The sequence below is a fragment of the Mya arenaria genome, chromosome 13 (genome assembly GCF_026914265.1).
Source record: "Mya arenaria isolate MELC-2E11 chromosome 13, ASM2691426v1".
Lineage (NCBI taxonomy): Eukaryota > Metazoa > Mollusca > Bivalvia > Myida > Myidae > Mya > Mya arenaria.
The window spans coordinates 36,987,654-37,007,301 of NC_069134.1; the positions used below are offsets into that span (position 1 = coordinate 36,987,654).

The window sequence follows — 19,648 nt, forward strand, 5'->3', positions numbered from 1 at the left end:
TCATAACTGGATAATAATTATATAGGTTTTGAAAATATGCAGTTGAACTTAGTTGATATATGACTTGTAAATAGCTCATTGAAATTGAAACAGTCAAAAAGGTTTATCACCGCATGTTAAATACATACATGCAAATAATAGAAAGCTGGTTGGGTTTTGTTGCAGATTATAATCAAATTTCAAAAATTAATAATTTAGATACATAAACCCATAAGAAGATGGCTAAAATTAAATTCATTTATTAGTTAAAGGTTAATACAGAAATCAAGTCGCACAATACTACAAAATTGTTGTGAAAGTAATTACAGCCAAGAATCCCTTGTAAGGAATATACGGTTATTTTCATTATAAGTCTAAATTAAGACAGGTTACATACATTGTCAATAACAATACAATAACATTCAGTAGGCAAACGTCCAAAGAAGATAAACTGAGATCTAAAGACATGTTTGTCATTTTTAAGAGATTTTTCATTTGTACTATTCCTATGGAATATTCACGCGGAAATTTCCATTTAAAATATTCTTCATAGTAACTTTGCAATGGTTTGCATAAACGTAAAATGTAGTCCTATTTTATGCATGTCAGGTTTAACACATTTAAAATTATTCTAATATATGATTTGAATAAGAACATTCATCCAAAATCCTGTAACTTAGTTCATTATTGTACTGATCGTTTTATAATTAAGTAATTGTCTCTGCAAGTAATTATGCTATTCTATATTTCACTATAAAAAGGGCATGACTATCAGCTACTGAGGCGATTCACCCAATAACAGAACCTGACAGAGACAGCAAGCCCATAACCAATGAGAGTTACTGGTGTGATTCTCCCCAAGACAGTATGCCCATAACCAATGAGAGTTACTGGAGCGATTTACGCCGAGACATAATGCCCACAAACACAGTCACCAAGTTCCATCATGATCGGACAATACAAGTTAGTAATTTCCTGTCGGATGCTTAAAATACCAATTTCCTATTGATATAGAGGAATAACTCCGGATCTATTGACATGTTTAACTCCACGATGGAACTTGACGGAGACTTGCCCACAAATGCTGTAACCGAGTTTCATCATTATTGGATAGTAAAAAAACTTAACTTACTGCCTTCATAATATATAAACATATTATTGTTTAATGTTAAAGGGGCATAACTCTGAAATTACTGACATGATTCACTTCACAATTGAACTTGACTGAGACTTGCCCACCGTTGAAATGCTGACTGAGTTTCATTAACATATGATAATGAAAACCTACTAAATTTCTCTTTACTGAAAGTCAAACACCTTATTTTAACTTCAAAACCATAAAAAGTATACATCTGTTTAAATAATTATTTTTATATAAGTTAATGATCATTTTGTAAAATCAAAGATCTATATAAAGAACATAAAAAAACAAAAGTAGTAAACACCAAAATATAATTGAATGAGTGTTTAATAGTAATACAATATTTACACAAATTCGTTATCCTAGTGTTTTGCAAAATAAAACTGCAAAATAAGCTTAATATTTATTAGATACATGACTGTCATAAAGCATCAATGGCTTTTCATACTAATTACAAAACTTCTGAGACTGATACAACATTATTTTAGTATTTCCATTCTTGATTTATATAATTAGCAATGTTCATTCAGTTTGATAGAACTCGGTTACAACGAATAAATAAGCGTATGTTGAACATTAAATATGATTGCTATTACTATTCACTTGCTCAAAAAGCATTGAATACATGGTAATTTCCGCCAAAGAGAGCAAAATCACGACTGATAAAGAAAAGGTGTCACTTTGCATTAAAGACCTTCAGTGAGTCATTTCTTCTCATTCCGACAACTATGGCACGTGTGTGAGGACAGAAGGACACGGAGTTGGGTTTGGTCAGTCCGTTCTTCTTTCCCAGTATTTCCGCCATCTTGCCGTCCCTCTCCGTTAGCAGCATCACGTTGTGGCTGGTATATCCACACACGAGCAGCTGGCCGGGCCCTACCTTCACCACGGCCCTGGGTCTGATGAGCCGAATATCTTGGTACTTCCGCAGGACCTTCCCGTCAAGGGTCAGCTGGAGGACGGTGTGGGCATCGTTGTCAGACACGTGAAGGGTCGGCGGTGTTGAAGCTGACACAGTCAGGTAATATGGTTCTTTGAAAAGTTGTCTTCTATCATCTGTTTGGAATGTACTTATGATATGCCCATCCAATGTCATCACTTCAACACGCGGGGTTTGTGTATACGAAACGTATAATCTATTGTTGTAAAACGCAATACCATAACACCAAGATGATACTTTAATTTCCTTTCCACACGATAACTGTCCTCCCTTTATAGACAGCAGCTGAATAATATTCTGTAAAGTGACGGCGGCCTGGTCATCATGGAGCACACATACGTCCCATGGCTTGCCTGGTAGCTGGAGGCGGGACGTGACGGTGCAGGTGCTGATGTCTACCAGTTTGACACAGTTGTTACCATTGTCAGCCAGGAGGAAGAGACCAGGCGAGATCAGGGCTGAGCCCGTGATCCAGCAGGTTTCCTTGTCCTGAGATGTTCTGACCAGAATATCCGCCTCCTTCTTCCACGTCATAGTAGCGAGGTCAGGAACTGGAACTAAAATAATAAGGACTACATGTATATCTTTAGTCACTTTGATCTTATAAATGTAAGTGTAAATACTTGTATAAAGTCACAACTTCAATAGCCAGTTTGTTTAAGGTAAACTTACACGACAGCCACCACGGAATAAACAGTAATTATAAATACATGTTATGATGAGGGTTTCGACTTAGAAACATGTTTGCTTCAACAATTTTCGTGTGTAGACTCAGAATTAAAATATGAAGCGTTAATAAAAATATTTCTGATCAAAAGTACATGAAATGAGTACTTTTTTCATTGAAAAGGACAAAGAAGTTGTTAAAATCAAATAAATATGTTAAAAAACATGTCAATGTTCCCATCACTATAAATGTCGTTATGTCAGCGAAACACACCATTTATCGAGTACAGTTGTCCTTGTATACATATTCATCAGGCTAATTAAAACACTGTTTTTACATAATTGGACTTCACTTCATAAAGGCATTGACGAAAGCACTCGCACGCTCGCACCTGAACAAACTGGCACCTGCACACACTCCAGCCCGCACCCGCACCTGCACATACTCTCAGGCGCACCTTCGCAAACTCAACCGCACCAGCACACACTTGGACACATTCTCTACCGCACCCGCACACCCCCGCACAATCACACCTGCACACATACACACCCGTAACCGACCACACTCTCATTTGCACCCGCACACACTCTCATTCGCAGCCGCACGCACTATCACTTGCACCGCACACACTCTCACCAGGGCACACTCTCACTCGCACCTACACACTATCTCAACCGCACCCGCACACACCCTAACCTTCACTCACTCGAACATGCGCAAATTCTCAACCGAACCCGCAAAACCCTTATCAGCACCTACACATATTTTCACCCGCACACACTCTCACTCGCCCACACACACCCTCACTCGCACTCAACCCAACACGCACCCGCACAGATTCTCGCTCGCACCCGCACACACTCTCACTCGTACACTAACGCACCTGTACACACTCTCTACCCCAACACACTCGACCTCACTCGCACACACCCTCACCCTCAATCGCACCCGCACACATTCTCACTCGCACACGCACACACTCTCACACAATCTCACTTGCATCCGTATACACTCGCAGCCGCACACCGATGCTACCGCACCTGCACACACTCTCACCCGCACTCGCACACACTCTAACCTGCACCCGCACAAACTCTCACCTGCACCCGCACACACTCTAACCCTTACCTTCACACGTTCTAGCCCTCAGTTGCACTCATTCTCACTCGCACCTGCACACACTCTCACTCGCACACACTCTCACTCGCATCCGCACACTCTCAATCGCACCCGCACACACTCGCTACTGCACACCGGTGCACCTGCACACACTCTCACCCGCATCTGCATAAACTCTCAGCCGCATCGAACACACTTTCACCCGTATCCGCATACACTCTCACTTGCACCTGCACACACTCTCATCCGCAACCGCACAGAATCTCACCCGTACCTGCACACACTCACACCTGCACCCGCACTCACTCAACTCAAACCTGCAAACACTCTTACTCAAACCTGCACACACTATCACTTGCACCTGAACACACTCTCACTCGCACACACTCACATCCGTCCCGACAAACACTCAAACCCGCATCCGCATACACTCGCACCTGCACACACGCTAACCCTCACCCGCACGCTCTCATCCGCGCACACTCTCACCCGCACCCGCACAAACTCTCACCGGCACCCGCTCACATTCCCAATCGCACCTGCACATACTTTTACCCGCACCCACACACACTCTCATCCTCGCCCGCACAAAATCCCACTTGCATCTGCACAAACTCTCACTCGCACCTGCACACATTCTCACCCGCAACCGCACACACTCTCATCCTCACCTGCACAAAATCTCACTCGCATCTGCACAAACTCTCACTCGCACCTGCACACATTCTCACTCGCAACCGCACACAATCTCACCCGCACTCGCACCCAATCTAAACCGCACCCGCACACACTCTAAATTAAACATGCATACACTCTCACTTGCACCTGCACACACTCTTGCTCGCACGCATACACACTATCACCCGCAAACACTTGCACCGCACACTCTTTCACTCGAACTCGCACTTGCAAACAGTCTTACCCGCATCCGAACACACTCTCAACCTCACCCACACATACTCTCAACCTCACCCACACACACTCTCACTCGCACCTGCATACATTCTCACCCGCTGCCACACACACTCTCATCCGCAACCGCACTCACTCTCATCCGCACCTGCACTAACTCTCACTTGAACCCGCCCATCCCCTTACTCGCACCCGCTCACACTCGCACCCACTCTACTCTCACTCGCGCACTCTTTCACGCGCAACCGCTCACACTCTCACTCGCACCCGCACACACTCTCATCTGCATATACTCATACCAGGGCAAATTCTCACCCGCACCCGCACACACTCTCACCCGCAACCGCACACACTCTCCCCCGTGGCCGCACACACTCTCACCCGCACCCGCACACATTCTCAACCCCACACACACTAACTCAAACCTGCACACACTCTCAGGTGCACCTGCATACACTCTCATTCGCATACACTCACACCCGCACCTACACACATTCTCATCCGCAACCGGACAAACTCTCACCCACACCCGCAAACATTCTTATCCGCCCTCGCTCACACTCTCACCCGCACCCACTCTCACCGTCATCCGCAATCACTCTCACGCACCTGCACTCACTGTTACCTACACAAAATCACTCGCACACACACACACACGCACCTTCACAATCTCACTCGCACTCGCTACTGCACACCGTCGCACCTGCATACACTCTCACCTGAACCCACTCTCACCCGCACCCCCAAAACCTCTCACCAGCAACCACACACTCTTCCCCGTGACCGCACACACTCTCGTCTTCACCCGCACACACTCTCACCCAAAAACACTCTTAACTCAAGTGCACCTCTACACACTATCACTCGCTAAACTCTCACTCGCACCTACACACATTCCTACCCGCAACCGCACACACTCGCACCAACACACTCTCACCTGCACCCGCACACACTCTCACCCGCACACACTCTCATCCGCACCACACACACTCTCACCCGCACACACTCTCACTTGCACCCGCACACACTCTCACCCGCACCCGGACAAACTCTCACCTGCATACACTCACCCGCTCACACGCTCACCCGCACACACTCTCACCCGCACACACTCTCATCTTCACCCGCACGCACTCTCATACGCACCTGCTCACACTCTCACATGCACCTGCACACACACACATACACACGCACTCTCGCACACGCGCGCGCGCACACACACGTATCCGCTCACGCAAACACTCATCCCCCACACATGCACCCACACACGTGCGTCCGTGCACACACACACACAGGCACGCACGCACGCACGCACGCACACACACACACACACGCACACACACACGCACACACACACACGCGCGCGCGCACCGACGCAGGCACGCACACACATACACTAATTGGATATAGTGTGAACAATAGGTTAGTTTTTATCAACAAAATTACACTTTTAATGATGTCAAATGCATCTATGGTAATAACGTTATAGTCGTATGATATTCAACTTAAAATCTTCTCTGTTAAATCAATCAAATGTTTAAGCATGTCAAGGTGCTTGTTTATTGAGTTAAATGAGTGCTGATCTTTAAAAGTATTAACAAGTATTATTTTTAATACGATCCTAAGGCACTATTTGCTATTTTAAACCACGTTTTGTGACGAGATTTACCTCGGGGACAACTTGGCCACCGTGGCCAGATTTATCCCAGGTGCAAATATGTGCATATAAACGCTAAATCCAATGTCTGGAGGTTGAACAATTTTGTCCCCTGTCATATAATGCAAATACTGATTTGTCCCCCAGTCGTATCTCTATTTTGGTAGGGACGGTAAAGATTCAACATTACAAAAGATATTGATTTTCTCAATAGCCATAAAAACGCGTCCAAAACATACCCCAGTACTCAATGGTGCTACAGACAGTAGGCACGTTTTAAGCAAGGTCAATTACTGTTATAATTAACGAGTTATAGCGAATGGGGAAAAACAGACGAGCGTTGTTGTTCGTTCAAAGGCCCTCTTTTGTTTATTCACAGTGTACTTGAAACTAGACTAGTTTACCCAATAGACCAGTAGATACTTAATGAAGATCAATAAGCTTGTAATAAAACATTAAACCAAAGTATGAAACTGTATTTCATAATTTTAGCAATTACCTTTTATGACCATTCTTAACAAGATACTACACTAAGTCTAACTTATTGGGAGATAGTAATAATTAAGCATACTATTTCTACCAAGCTCTCCTGCCATGTTCAGTGTTCCAAGGCCCATTTTCAATCCCAGCAGCCGTTTCGTGTCCGCGTCTTCAACAAATCGATACTTCCGGGCCTTCATCCTACCAGCCATCTTTTCCATCTTGTTATGAATCTCCCGTAGTTCCTTCTGAGCTCTCCTTGCCGTCACGTACCGCTGGTTCACCGAGTCGGTACCGGAAGTCAGTTCTGTCCTAGTGGCCACAAGTCCGCATTTTGCCAACTCACAATCAGTCTTCAGTTCAGTCAGCGCGCTTTCTTCATTGGTCTTCATTTCCTGGATATTGCCGAGCAACTCCTTCTCGCGTCGGTCCAGGTAGGTATTGATTTCTGCACGGAACTTTCTCAGTCTGTCGATCTCATCCTTAGACTGGTGTTCGACCTCGTCAAAAAGCTCCTTTACTTTACTTATGCACCCAGATAGAAGATCTTCCGCTCGTTTAATAGATGGTTCCAGCTCCCTGAATTCCCTTTCATTGGTGAAATCCTTAGACACATCAGCAATGTAGTCGACTTTGCACGTGCGATGACCGATGACTACACAGTCACCACAACCAAGGTCGCTGTGAGTCGGGCAGTAAAACTTGATCATCTCATTCGGATGTGTTTTACAATATTCAGTAACACCGATGTCAGACGGCTTAGTGGACGGGTAGAAGGACGGCATCTTATCTTTGGACAACATAATGTGGTTCCTGGACACCTTGAATTTCTTATGGGCCTTGATACAGGGATCACACATGTACTCTTGGCAGGTCTGACAGAATCCATGGGCTACAGAGCGTTTGCCTTCCTCTTCACACGGCTGACAGAAGACAGTTGTGTCATCGGAGCCCTTGTTAAGGTCAGGGTCACGCCTTTTTCCTGATACTTCCATCTATAATTACGAATTAGAAAGTTCACGAGATATTAATAAATCAGTAAACCAGCTAAGAGCAGCCAAAACGAATATAACATTTTGTTTGTCTAAAACGAAAGTACATGTAATGACCGAAATCCACATTCAGAAGTCCTTTAATGACGTTTTAAACATGTTTTCTTTTTAAGAAAACCCCATAGAAGCTAGCAATGGTGTGCCGTTAACTGAATAAAACACACAATTAAAGAAATACAGATTTTAGTTACCTTGATGTTTGTTGATCATAGAAACCAATAAGGAAGTAAATTGATGTCCTCCTAAGCGCATGCCCATATACGCTGTAATGCGTAAAAATTAAATACAGTATGGATTTTGATAAACGACAGTGCGGATTTAGGCAGGTGCGTGTTTACACAATTACGTCATTGATATCTGTGTAGAACACATGAGTACACCACAGCCAACAAAATTGCTGGTTTGTAAAACCTTGCAAGAGGCTTTAAGGAAAATCCAGGAGCTGGAAATGCAAGATAATTTGTGCCTGACTCTAGTACGAAGAATTTTGGGAAGACGGTATTAAATATTTCTATAATTTTATGCATTATTTAACTATTGATGCTTGCAAATCATTTTTTTTCAGCAAAGCACATCCATTTCACGGCAAGTGTTATATGGGAAACGAAATCGAGTATTTAGGGGAGTCTATTTTGGAAAACCGTAAACCGTTCTAATTACCGTAAATTGTTCTCGTGTTGTGTATGGCGGGTGTTTTGAATGGTGAAATTGAAAACAAACATGAACTTCTTGTAAATTCTCATGATTTTGATTATTGTTTAAAAGAAAACACATTAGAAAAAAATAATATGAGATGAATTCAGGTACATTTTTCAACAAAACACGTATTCACGTTTACATGCTTTACGTTATGATTGATAAAAAAATCGCCCCCGCCCCCCATAAAAAACAAAAGCAACAACGACAAAATTCAGGGTATTGTGCATTTCTTTTTTTAACAATTTTATGTTCCTGGTAGAATGGAAGCAAGTTTTGAGCATTCTTAACTCAATATAGACATATTTATGAATTCGTTTGTTATTTGGGATCCAGTTTTTATAAGCAATCATTCTAAATATATATGTAGGTTATATGGGATTCAGTTTTCATAAGTTACCCAAATAATAGCCATATACATTAAAATACGTTGGTAATATGGGATTCAGTTTTCATAAGTATTCAAATAATAGGCATATACATTAAAATACGTTGGTTATATGGGATTCAGTTTTCATAAGTAATCAAATAATAGGCATATACATTAAAATACGTTGGTTATATGGGATTCAGTTTTCATAAGTATTCAAATAATAGGCATATACATTAAACTACGTTGGTTATATGGGATTCAGTTTTCATAAGTAATCAAATAATAGGCATATACATTAAACTACGTTGGTTATATGGGATTCAGTTTTCATAAGTATTCAAATAATAGGCATATACATTAAAATACGTTGGGTATATGGGATCCAGTTTTCATATAAGCAATCATCTAACATTTATATTTTGGTCAAATATATGTTTCTGATTAGTACTAAACAGTATGAGATTCAGTTTTGAGCAATCTGAACGCGTCAACCATAATTGCTGGAGAAGTTTGTAATATGGGATCCACTTTTGTTTAGAAATCTTAAAACATTGAAAACAGGAGGCAATTTACGTTGTGGTCAAATACATGCTCTTGTTGAAGTTCCAATCAATTGTACCCCCCCCCCCCCCCGCCGCATCCCCGGGCGGTATTCCGTGATGGGTCGTGTTTTCAATCTCTAGGTGGCCCGACAATGACCGGGCTTTCGCATTTTCATCATTGAACTGTCGCCTTATCATTAATCAACTCTCGCGTGATTGCCATCGACCTGCCGCGTGTTGCTAATCGAGCTGTTGTGTTATCAATATCATACTTTCGGGTGTGCATCATCGTTCCGTCGTGTCACATCATCGTACTGCCGTGTTATGCACCAGTCAATTGTAACCACGCCACCCCCAGGTCCGGGATATACCGGGTAGCCGGGGAAATGGACCATGTTTTTACCATTCAGGTGGCCCTGCAGTGCCGGGTGAATGCGATGGTTTTGTCTTTGCGCAAACTATTGCGGGGATTGAGCCTAACCTAAGGCCCCTCGGGTGCGGGGGAATTTGGCGGGGATTTTATTATCAGTTCTGATGGTTTTGTCTTTGCGCAAAATATTGCGGGGATTGAGCCTAACCTAAGGCCCCTCAGGTGCGGGGGCATTTGGCGGGTATTTTACCATCAGTTCTGTTCATCCCCGCAGGGCTGGGATTTTAGCCGGGGTTGGCTGGACCGAAAGTCAAAGTCGCCGCTATTCCCCGGACCCGGGGGACCGTGGTTACAATTGACTGCTGCATTATCACTATCATACTGTGGTATTACCATCATCGTACTGTTGTGTTACCATCGTCGTAATGACGTGTTATCAACATCTAATTGTAGCATTATTATCATTTTACTGTCATGATATCATCCTCATACTGTCGCGAGTTCATCATCGCGCTGTCGTGTTATTACCATTTTACTGTCGTAATATCATCTTTATACTGTTGCGTGTTCATCATCTTATTGAATTGTTATCATCATCGTACTGTCATGTTATCATCATCGTACTGTCATATTATCATCATCTTACTGTATTTTTATCATCATCTCGATGTCGTGTTATCATCATCGTACTGGCATGTCATCATCATCATCTTACTGCATTGTTGTTATCATCGTACTGTCGTGTTTTTATCATCGTACTGTCGCGTTATTATCATCGTACTGTCGTGCTATCATCACCGTACTGTCGTGTTATTATCATCGTACTGTCGTGTTATCATAACGTACTGTCGTGTTATTATCATCGGACGTACTGTCGTGTTATCATCATCGTACTGTCTCGTTATTATCAACGCACTGTCGTGCTATCATCACCGTACTGTCGTGCTATAATCACCGTACTGTCGTGTTATCATCATCGTACTGTTGTGTTAATATCATCGTACTGTCGTGTTATTATCATCGTACGTACTGTCGTGTTATCATCATCGTACTGTCTCGTTATTTTCAAAATACCAAAACTGAATCCCATATAGTCATGTTCAACCCATACAACGTAATATACCAAAACCGACTCCCATACAGTCATGTTCAAACCATAAAACCCAATATACCAAAACTGACTCCCGTACAGTCATGTTCAAACCATAAAACCCAATATACCAAAACTGACTCCCATATAGTCATGATCAAACCATAAAACCCAATATACCAAAACTGACTCCCATATAGTCATGTTCAAACCATAAAACGCAAAATACCAAAACTGAATCCCATATAGTCATGTTCAACCCATACAACGTAATATACCAAAACTGACTCCCATATAGTCATGTTCAACCAATAAAACCCAATATACCAAAACTGACTCCCACATAGTCATGATCAAACCATAAAACGTAATATACCAAAACTGACTCCCATATAGTCATGTTCAACCAATAAAACCCAATATACCAAAACTGACTCCCATATAGTCATGTTCAACCAATAAAACCCAATATACCAAAACTGACTCCCATATAGTCATGTTCAACCAATAAAACCCAATATACCAAAACTGACTCCCATATAGTCATGTTCAACCCATACAACGTAATATACCAAAACTGACTCCCATATAGTCATGTTCGACCCATACAACGTAATATACCAAAACTGACTCCCATATAGTCATGTTCAACCAATAAAACCCAATATACCAAAACTGACTCCCATATAGTCATGTTCAACCAATAAAACCCAATATACCAAAACTGACTCCCATATAGTCATGTTCAAACCATAAAACCCAATATACCAAAACTGACTCCCATATAGTCATGTTCAACCAATAAAACCCAATATACCAAAACTGACTCCCATATAGTCATGTTCAAACCATAAAACCCAATATACCAAAACTGACTCCCATATAGTCATGTTCAAACCATAAAACCCAATATACCAAAACTGACTCCCATATAGTCATGTTCAAACCATAAAACCCAATATACCAAAACTGACTCCCATATAGTCATGTTCAAACCATAAAACCCAATATACCAAAACTGACTCCCATATAGTAATTGTATACCCATAAATTGCAGTTAACCAAAACTGACTCCCATATAGTCAGCTGATTCAGCTGTTCATTGTAACGTGTTTTCAATGCCTAGCCTACAGTTAAGATGCCAAAACTTGATCCCATATAGTAATTGTATACCCATAAATTGCATTTAACAAACACTGAATCCTTTTAATCAACTGTCTTATGTTATATGATTATATATTCGTTGAGTTACCAAAACTGGATCCCATATAGTAAGGATTTTCTTTTTTACCAAAACTGACTCCCATATAGTCAACACTTCGTTTCAATATAGTAATCATATTGGTATTCACGGCCAAGATATATCAAAACTGCTTCCCATATAGTTATCTTATACCCATATACAGCTTTAAACCATTATGTAGCAAATAAGTCATTTTACGACATTATCCATTTTTGAATCCCCTCTATCATTGAATAATGAGAAAACGTCTCCCATATAACCTCCACCCCATTTCACAGTGATTTGGTGGGAATGAGCTGAATTTTGACCTTTACAAAATTTATTGACATTTAACCTAAACTAACCTAAACAAGTTAAACAAATGACAATTTGCTTTATAATGGTAGTCCTAGTTGGGCCTCATGTTCTACAGCACTGTAGTTTATCAAATGACCATATATATCTTTATACTGGCAGTCATAGCTGGGGGACACGTTCTAAAGCACTGTAGTTTATCAAATCACCATATATCTTTATACATGTGGTAATAGCTTTGGGACACGTTCTAAAGCACTGTAGTTTATCAAATGACCATATATCTTTTAACAGGTAGTCATAGCTCGGGGACACGTTCTAAAGCACTGTAGTTTATCAAATGACCATATATCTTTATACAGGTAGTCATAGCTCGGGGACACGTTCTAAAGCACTGTAGTTTATCAAATGACCATATATCTTTATACTGGTAGTAATAGTATTGGGACACATTCTAAAGCACTGTAGTTTATCAAATGACCATATATCTTTATATAGGTAGTCATAGCTCGGGGACACGTTCTAAAGCACTGTAGTTTATCAAATGACCATATATCGTTATACTGGTAGTAATGGCTTTGGGACACGTTCTAAAGCACTGTAGTTTATCAAATGACAATATATCTTTATACTGGTGATCATAGGTGGGGGACACATTCTAAAGCACTGTAGATTATCAAATGACCATATATCTTTATACTGGTAGTAATAGCTTTGGGATACGTTCTAAAGCACTGTAGTTTATCAAATGACCATATATCTTTATACTGGTAGTCATAGCTGGGGGACACGTTCTAAAGCACTGTAGTTTATCAAATGACCATATATCTTTATACAGGTATTCATAGCTGGGGGACACGTTCTAAAGCACTGTAGTTTATCAAATGACCATATATCTCTATACTGGTGGTCATAGCTGGGGGACACGTTCTAAAGCACTGTAGTTTATCAAATGACCATATATCTCTATACTGGTGATCATAGCTTTGGGACACGTTCTAAAGCACTGTAGTTTATCAAATGACCATATATCTCTATACTGGTGATCATAGCTGGGGGACACGTTCTAAAGCACTGTAGTTTATCAAATGACCATATATCTCTATACTGGTGATCATAGCTTTGGGACACGTTCTAAAGCACTGTAGTTTAACAGATGACTGTATATATATATCTATACCTAACACTGGTTTATATGACAGGAAGTATATTGTCTTCAGCTGTGTTCTTATTCCACTGACCATACACATTTATATTAGAGATTTTGACTGGACTTTACCTTAAAAGCTCTGTTTTTTTATTAAATTCTCTTACCATATAACTCTATAAAGGTGACTTTCTCATGCACTGTAGGTCAATTGACAGATGTTCATTTTTTTTAGATTTGGCCTAAAAAGACCTGTAGCAGTTAACAAGCTATTAGATGCACAATAGCACAAAATGACCACCACCACTATCACCCTAAAGTGTGTGCTTGGTGTCTGTCTACACGTGCTTGCTTCTGGAATGTTGAAGAACAAACCGTGTTGAAACGCCAACTAGTAAGACTGTGCTTTGTGTTTGTAATTTTGTATGATAAGACATTTATTGTTTCCGCCAGGCCTAAAGGAAATGTCTATGAACAAGTACAGGTCTATACACAAGTACAGGATTGAAATATAAACAACGATTTAAAGAGTATTGAGTTGATGAGTGAGAACAAAAATGATATACCCATGTACATTTACATGTTCAATAAATAGTGCATCTCATACTCTGAATAATAATTCTTTTTTGCTATTAGGAGTTGGTCATGGACCTTTGCCGCCCTTCATCCAGAGCCTTCCACAGAGATGGCAGATATATCGCTGCATGGACCAACAGTTGACCATGCCGTTGAGTCCATGATATCAGTAGCAGCCATGAAAACATCTACAGAATTACATCTGCGGCCGTGCCTATTAATGGATACATTCTGCACCACTTCCATGTGTAAGAATAGAACTTTCCAAGTCCTCAGCATAAGCATTTCTGTATTTAAAACGAAAAATAATTTAAAAATAAATAAATATAGTTTTAAATAATATATACAGGCAAAGTAAATTATATAATTTGTTTCATGAATGTGTTGTTTTTTTAATTGCTGTTAAAGCAACAGTGTGCACCAGATGATCAAATTGCAAGTTTATTAAGTTTAGCAGTTATTTCATATTTTTCCATTCAAAAAGATTACTGGGTATGTCTACCTAGTAGAATTAATTTCTTATGCGTGATTGGCTAGTCGATGTTATCACATGATATAACCAAGTTAGGTGTATAGCTTTAATATACCACTTGATTGAAGTAAGCCTTCGTAGCACAGTTGATACAACACTGGACTTCAATTTCGGTGACACATTTTTTTTACATGTTTGTACTTTTTTTACAATTATAACATAAAAGCGTAACACATTCTATTAAATAATTGTCCTGAGATATGTTACAGAAAAAAAACTTCTTTAGTTCCAATCTGGTGTACAGTCCCTTTAAGGCCTTATACCGTACTTGTAGACTTATTGTTTATGATAGTCTGTTTAATCATTTTATTGTATATGGGCAACATTTTATGTAACATCACTTTATGTAAAAAGTAAGCCTTCGTAGTACAGTTGATACAACACTGGACTTCAATTTCGGTGACACATTTTTTTTTACATGTTTGTACTTTTTTTACAATTATAACATGAAAGCGTAACACATTCTATTAAATAATTGTCCTGAGATATGTTACAGAAAAAAAACTTTTTTAGTTCCAATCTGGTGTACAGTCCCTTTAAGGCCTTATACCGTACTTGTAGACTTATTGTTTATGATAGTCTGTTTAATCATTTTATTGTATATGGGCAACATTTTATGTAACATCACTTTATGTAAATTTTTTTATAAAAAGTCACTGTGAATATAAACAGTTTTCAAATATGTACATTAAAATTGCAGGCTGTCATTTTGAAACGTCTCTACTCTGACAGAAGGAAGGGAATGAATACCCAGGATTGTTCCTCAGGAAAATCTCTTCAACAGGCTGTTGTCAGTTTGCATGCTCTTTGGATGGAATTACCCTACCTTGGCTTGCAGAGAATCTGTGATATAAAAGACCTCTTTTGTGCTGCATTGTGTCATTGATTTATTGTATTTTATATGTATTATGCCACTATTGTAAAAACAAATGGGCATATGTTTTAGCATAAGTTTTCAAACAGACACATTTATATTTCAAACAGACACATTTATATTTTTGAATAATTTGAAAATACATTTTGTAGGTTGACTTCACACCATGAAACATTAATGGTAGGTTATATTTGACCAGAACATGACAAGTATTGTTTTCGGAGTTTTTTGGTCGAAGGTGAAGGTAATGGCTAACAGTGGTTATTCTGCACAATGACCCTTGAATTCTTTGACCTAGGACCATTAATATTTAATGATTGATATATCAGTCCAACTCATATGTGAAAGGGACATGATGAAATTGAGCAAGAGCTTATTAGCATTGCAAATTATTATTTGTTCATTTTTAGCTCGACTATTCGAAGAATAGGTGGGCTATACTATCATTAACAATTCTGCGTTAAAGTTTTCATTTTATGTAATAAAATCAAGAGTTTTTATCCAATGGTAATCAAACTTGGTCAGACTATTTGTCGGCATGTTATCTTGAAGATGTATGAATATGGGTCATCCCTGGTCAAATTCTAGGTCACTAGGTCACATCTTAGAGAAAATATTTCCATGTCATAAATTCAACATTTTTTTCATATCTTTATGAAACTTGGTCAGAATATTTGTCTGCATACTATCTTGAAAGTTTTTTAATATGGGTCATCCCGGGTCAAATTCTAGGTCACTAGGTCAAATCTTAGGAAAATCATTCCACATCATAAATTGAACAATTTTTGTCAAATCTTTATGAAACTTGGTCAGAATATTTGTCTGCATAATATCTTAAAAGTTCTATAATATGGGTCATCCCCGGTCAAAACCTAGGTCACAAGGTCAAATTTTAGAAGAAAGAATCCCACAGTCATAAAAATTAATTAATTTTAGTCAAATCTTTTTTAAACTTGGTCAGAATATTTGTCTACATGTTGTCTTAATCATTTGTGAATATAGGTCACCTCAGATCAAAAACTAGGTCACTAGGTCAAATCTTAGGAAATACTTTCCTGATGTCATAAAAAAAATCTATGCTTACCAAAGCTATCCATATTAGTTAATAACTAAATTCAATTGTTATTTTATAAACACACATCCCAATCATGAATTTCAGATCTAACCATATTTTTCAAAAATTTAAATTTTAATTAACTTTAAAAATATTTGTGTACATGAAATCTTAGATGATAAAGTGTGTCATCTAGGGTCAAAAACTAGGTCTCTGGGACAGATCTTATTGGAAAAGCTGATGTATTTATAAAATGTTCGTTTTTCCTCACACAAATGGAATAGTTTCTGTTGATCAGGTTATTTGTATGAATGATATCTCCGATAAATATAAATATGGGTCTTTTTGGTTAAAAATACTAGGTCATTAGCTCAAATCCTAGGTTTGCAAAATTGCATTGTCAAATAAAAAATCAAGCTTTATGCGGCAACGCCGCGTTGGCGTCTTGTTATTTTTTTATTTTGACAGGCACATTTTTATAATCTTAACCAAATCAAACCTTGTTTTGTCACATTGTGATTCTTATTCACTTTTTTTATTTGATTGTTTTATTGCTTTTTACAGGCACATATCACACTATTATTGTATTTACGTCCAATTCCAAGAGGCGTAGTAGAGCGCACTGTTTTACGACAGCTCTTGTTAACCTGTAAAGTGAAACCTGGTTATAAAAATGACATGACTGTGTCATTGCGTTGGCAGGCCAGGAGGAGGGCAGCATCAAATACATCTACAAACTTAGTATACAAAGTATTATAGAATTGCTTTCGGGGCCCATAGGATCAAGGTCACTAAAACAAAAAAATATTGAAACTTAATCGCACAACAAAGGCTTAATTAATTAGGTTTGTCTGTCAATCATTGAAAACTTGTTGTTTTTTTTGCATTGCAGCATTTCATGCTTAATTTTTATTTTGTCTCTTTATTGCATATTACCTTTATCATTATTGTATTCATTTCTAAGACAAAGCAGCATATAGTTGAGGGCACTGCCCCATGACAGCTCTTGTATATCCTAAAAAGAATACAATAGTGATATACCCTGATATAGGTAGTTTTGGTACATTATCACGGTTTTAATTTTAGCTTTACTGGCCAAAGATCAGAATATCTGATGTGATGGTAATGTGTACGTAGTATGTGCTTCCTAGCGCCTGTAAACAATTGCTTGTGAACACCATACAGTCTTTAGTTATGATTGTATCTCAATAAAACAGTATTTAGATATCCAATAGAGCTCGGTTCCTTTCGAAAACCAGTCAGATCTGCCCATGCATGCCTAGATTATGGGCCTTGAACGTCTGTGCGACTGTAAACAATTGCTTGTGAACATGGTACAGTCTTCAGTTTTATTTGTATATAGATGAAACTTGTACAGTATTAAGATATCAATTAGAGCTTGGTTCCTTTCGAAAACCAGATCTGCCCATGCATACCTAGATTATGGGTCTCAAAAGTAAAAAAAAATGCTATTTTTAGCCAAGTCTACATGAGCGAAGTCTATTTTTAGACAAGTTTACATGTAAAGTCACAAATTCATGTGAAAAATTGTTCAAATTAGGCCCCTGGGGTCATTATTGGCCACGCCACTGGGTTCACCGGTTTGGTATACTAAATTGGGAAATGTTTGAAAATCTTTATGTCTGAAACAACTATGCAGACCCTTGTTATTTTGAATAAGGATTATTTTATTGGTCTGCTACCATGGTTGTTCAAATTATGCCCCTAGGGTCAAAACTGGCACTGCCCCCAGGGGTCACAAGTTTTTTAAGAAATATTTTCAAAATCTTCTTGTTTCAAACCACAAGGCTCATATCTTTGATATTTGTTGTGGAGCATTATATGTAGACCGTCTAGCAAAACAGTTGAAATTATGTGCCCTGGGCCGGGGCCACCATCCATTTTGTCCTTTTAAAGCTACAAAAATGAAAATTTGACCAATAGTACAGTTTTGTAGCAAATTTTATTCTCCTCAGATGACCTTTACTTGGCACATATTAGAATACTAGTAGTTCATGCAACTAATCTGCTTACAACACTTTCTGTTCTCATATGTTAAATGTGCAACGTTTTAAGCTAACTCAAACACAAAACGTGAACAATATGTTTGTTGGCTATTACTCATACATACATGCTCTGGATCAAAAATAACCACATGAGCCATGCCACTAGAGCATAGGCACTCATGGGCCTCTTGTTTTTTTTAGAAAAAAAAGCATACTGACCAACCCTATTTATTTTAGAAGTTAGCTGAAACTAAGAACTTTTTTACCTTACTTTTATATTAGATTGTGTATTGCTAAGATTTTTGCTTAAAGCTCCATTTAAGGTAACTGTTCATCTCAAATGTAACAGCTTTTGCCTTCAAACTTTTAAAATTTCATTGAACCAGTGGGTTCATCATGATGCACATCTGTAAATGTTTCTCCCTAATATGGGCTTTTATGTATGCAAACAGAACATTGAACAATTGGCTTTCTGTGTAAAGTAAACCATGTCCAGAACATTTGTCAAATTGCTGTGTCAGCACTTGTTTGAATGGATTTATTTTATTTTCATATTATGATTTCAAATAAAGTATTTAAAAATGTTGATTTCTTGTATGAAGTGATTACTACAATCCTTATAAGGTCAACAGGAAGCTTGAAAAAGTATCTGTTACATGTATTAAGGCATGATTAAAATCATTTTTCCATTTTGCAAAAAGCAGATGGTTAATTTATACCACCTTCAGGTAGTCATGATGAACTCTTCAAAGATATCCCAGGTAAAGGTAGTCACGATAAACTCTTTCAAGTTATCCCAGGTATGCATGGTCACCTCTTAAAAGATATCCCAGGTATTCATGATCACCTCTTCAAAGATATCCCAGTTATTCATGATCACCTCTTCAAAGATATCCCAGTTATT

At 38.9% G+C, this 19,648-nt stretch overlaps 1 protein-coding gene and 1 long non-coding RNA gene across 3 annotated transcripts; one reads left to right on the plus strand and one right to left on the minus strand.

Moving 5' to 3' along the window:
- Nucleotides 1–1,429: 1,429 nt before the first annotated feature.
- Nucleotides 1,430–8,258, minus strand: LOC128214515 (uncharacterized). Of its 2 annotated transcripts, none has more exons than XM_052921019.1 (3): nt 8,139–8,258; nt 6,996–7,890; nt 1,430–2,617 (listed from the first exon to the last, which is right to left on the minus strand). In XM_052921019.1, the coding sequence occupies exons 2-3, from the start codon at nt 7,888–7,890 to the stop codon at nt 1,797–1,799; spliced, it is 1,716 nt and encodes a 571-aa protein (XP_052776979.1). In that variant the 5' UTR covers nt 8,139–8,258; the 3' UTR covers nt 1,430–1,796. The 2 variants fall into 2 exon arrangements, with proteins under 2 accessions (XP_052776979.1, XP_052776978.1); XM_052921018.1 differs by having other exon boundaries at nt 6,987–7,890; nt 8,139–8,255.
- Nucleotides 8,259–8,311: 53 nt separating this feature from the next.
- LOC128214516 (uncharacterized) lies at nt 8,312–19,332 on the plus strand. Its single transcript, XR_008257931.1, has 4 exons — nt 8,312–8,445; nt 13,938–14,096; nt 14,339–14,526; nt 15,511–19,332. It is a non-coding gene; the product is annotated as an uncharacterized LOC128214516 (long non-coding RNA).
- The last annotated feature ends 316 nt before the right edge of the window (nt 19,333–19,648 follow it).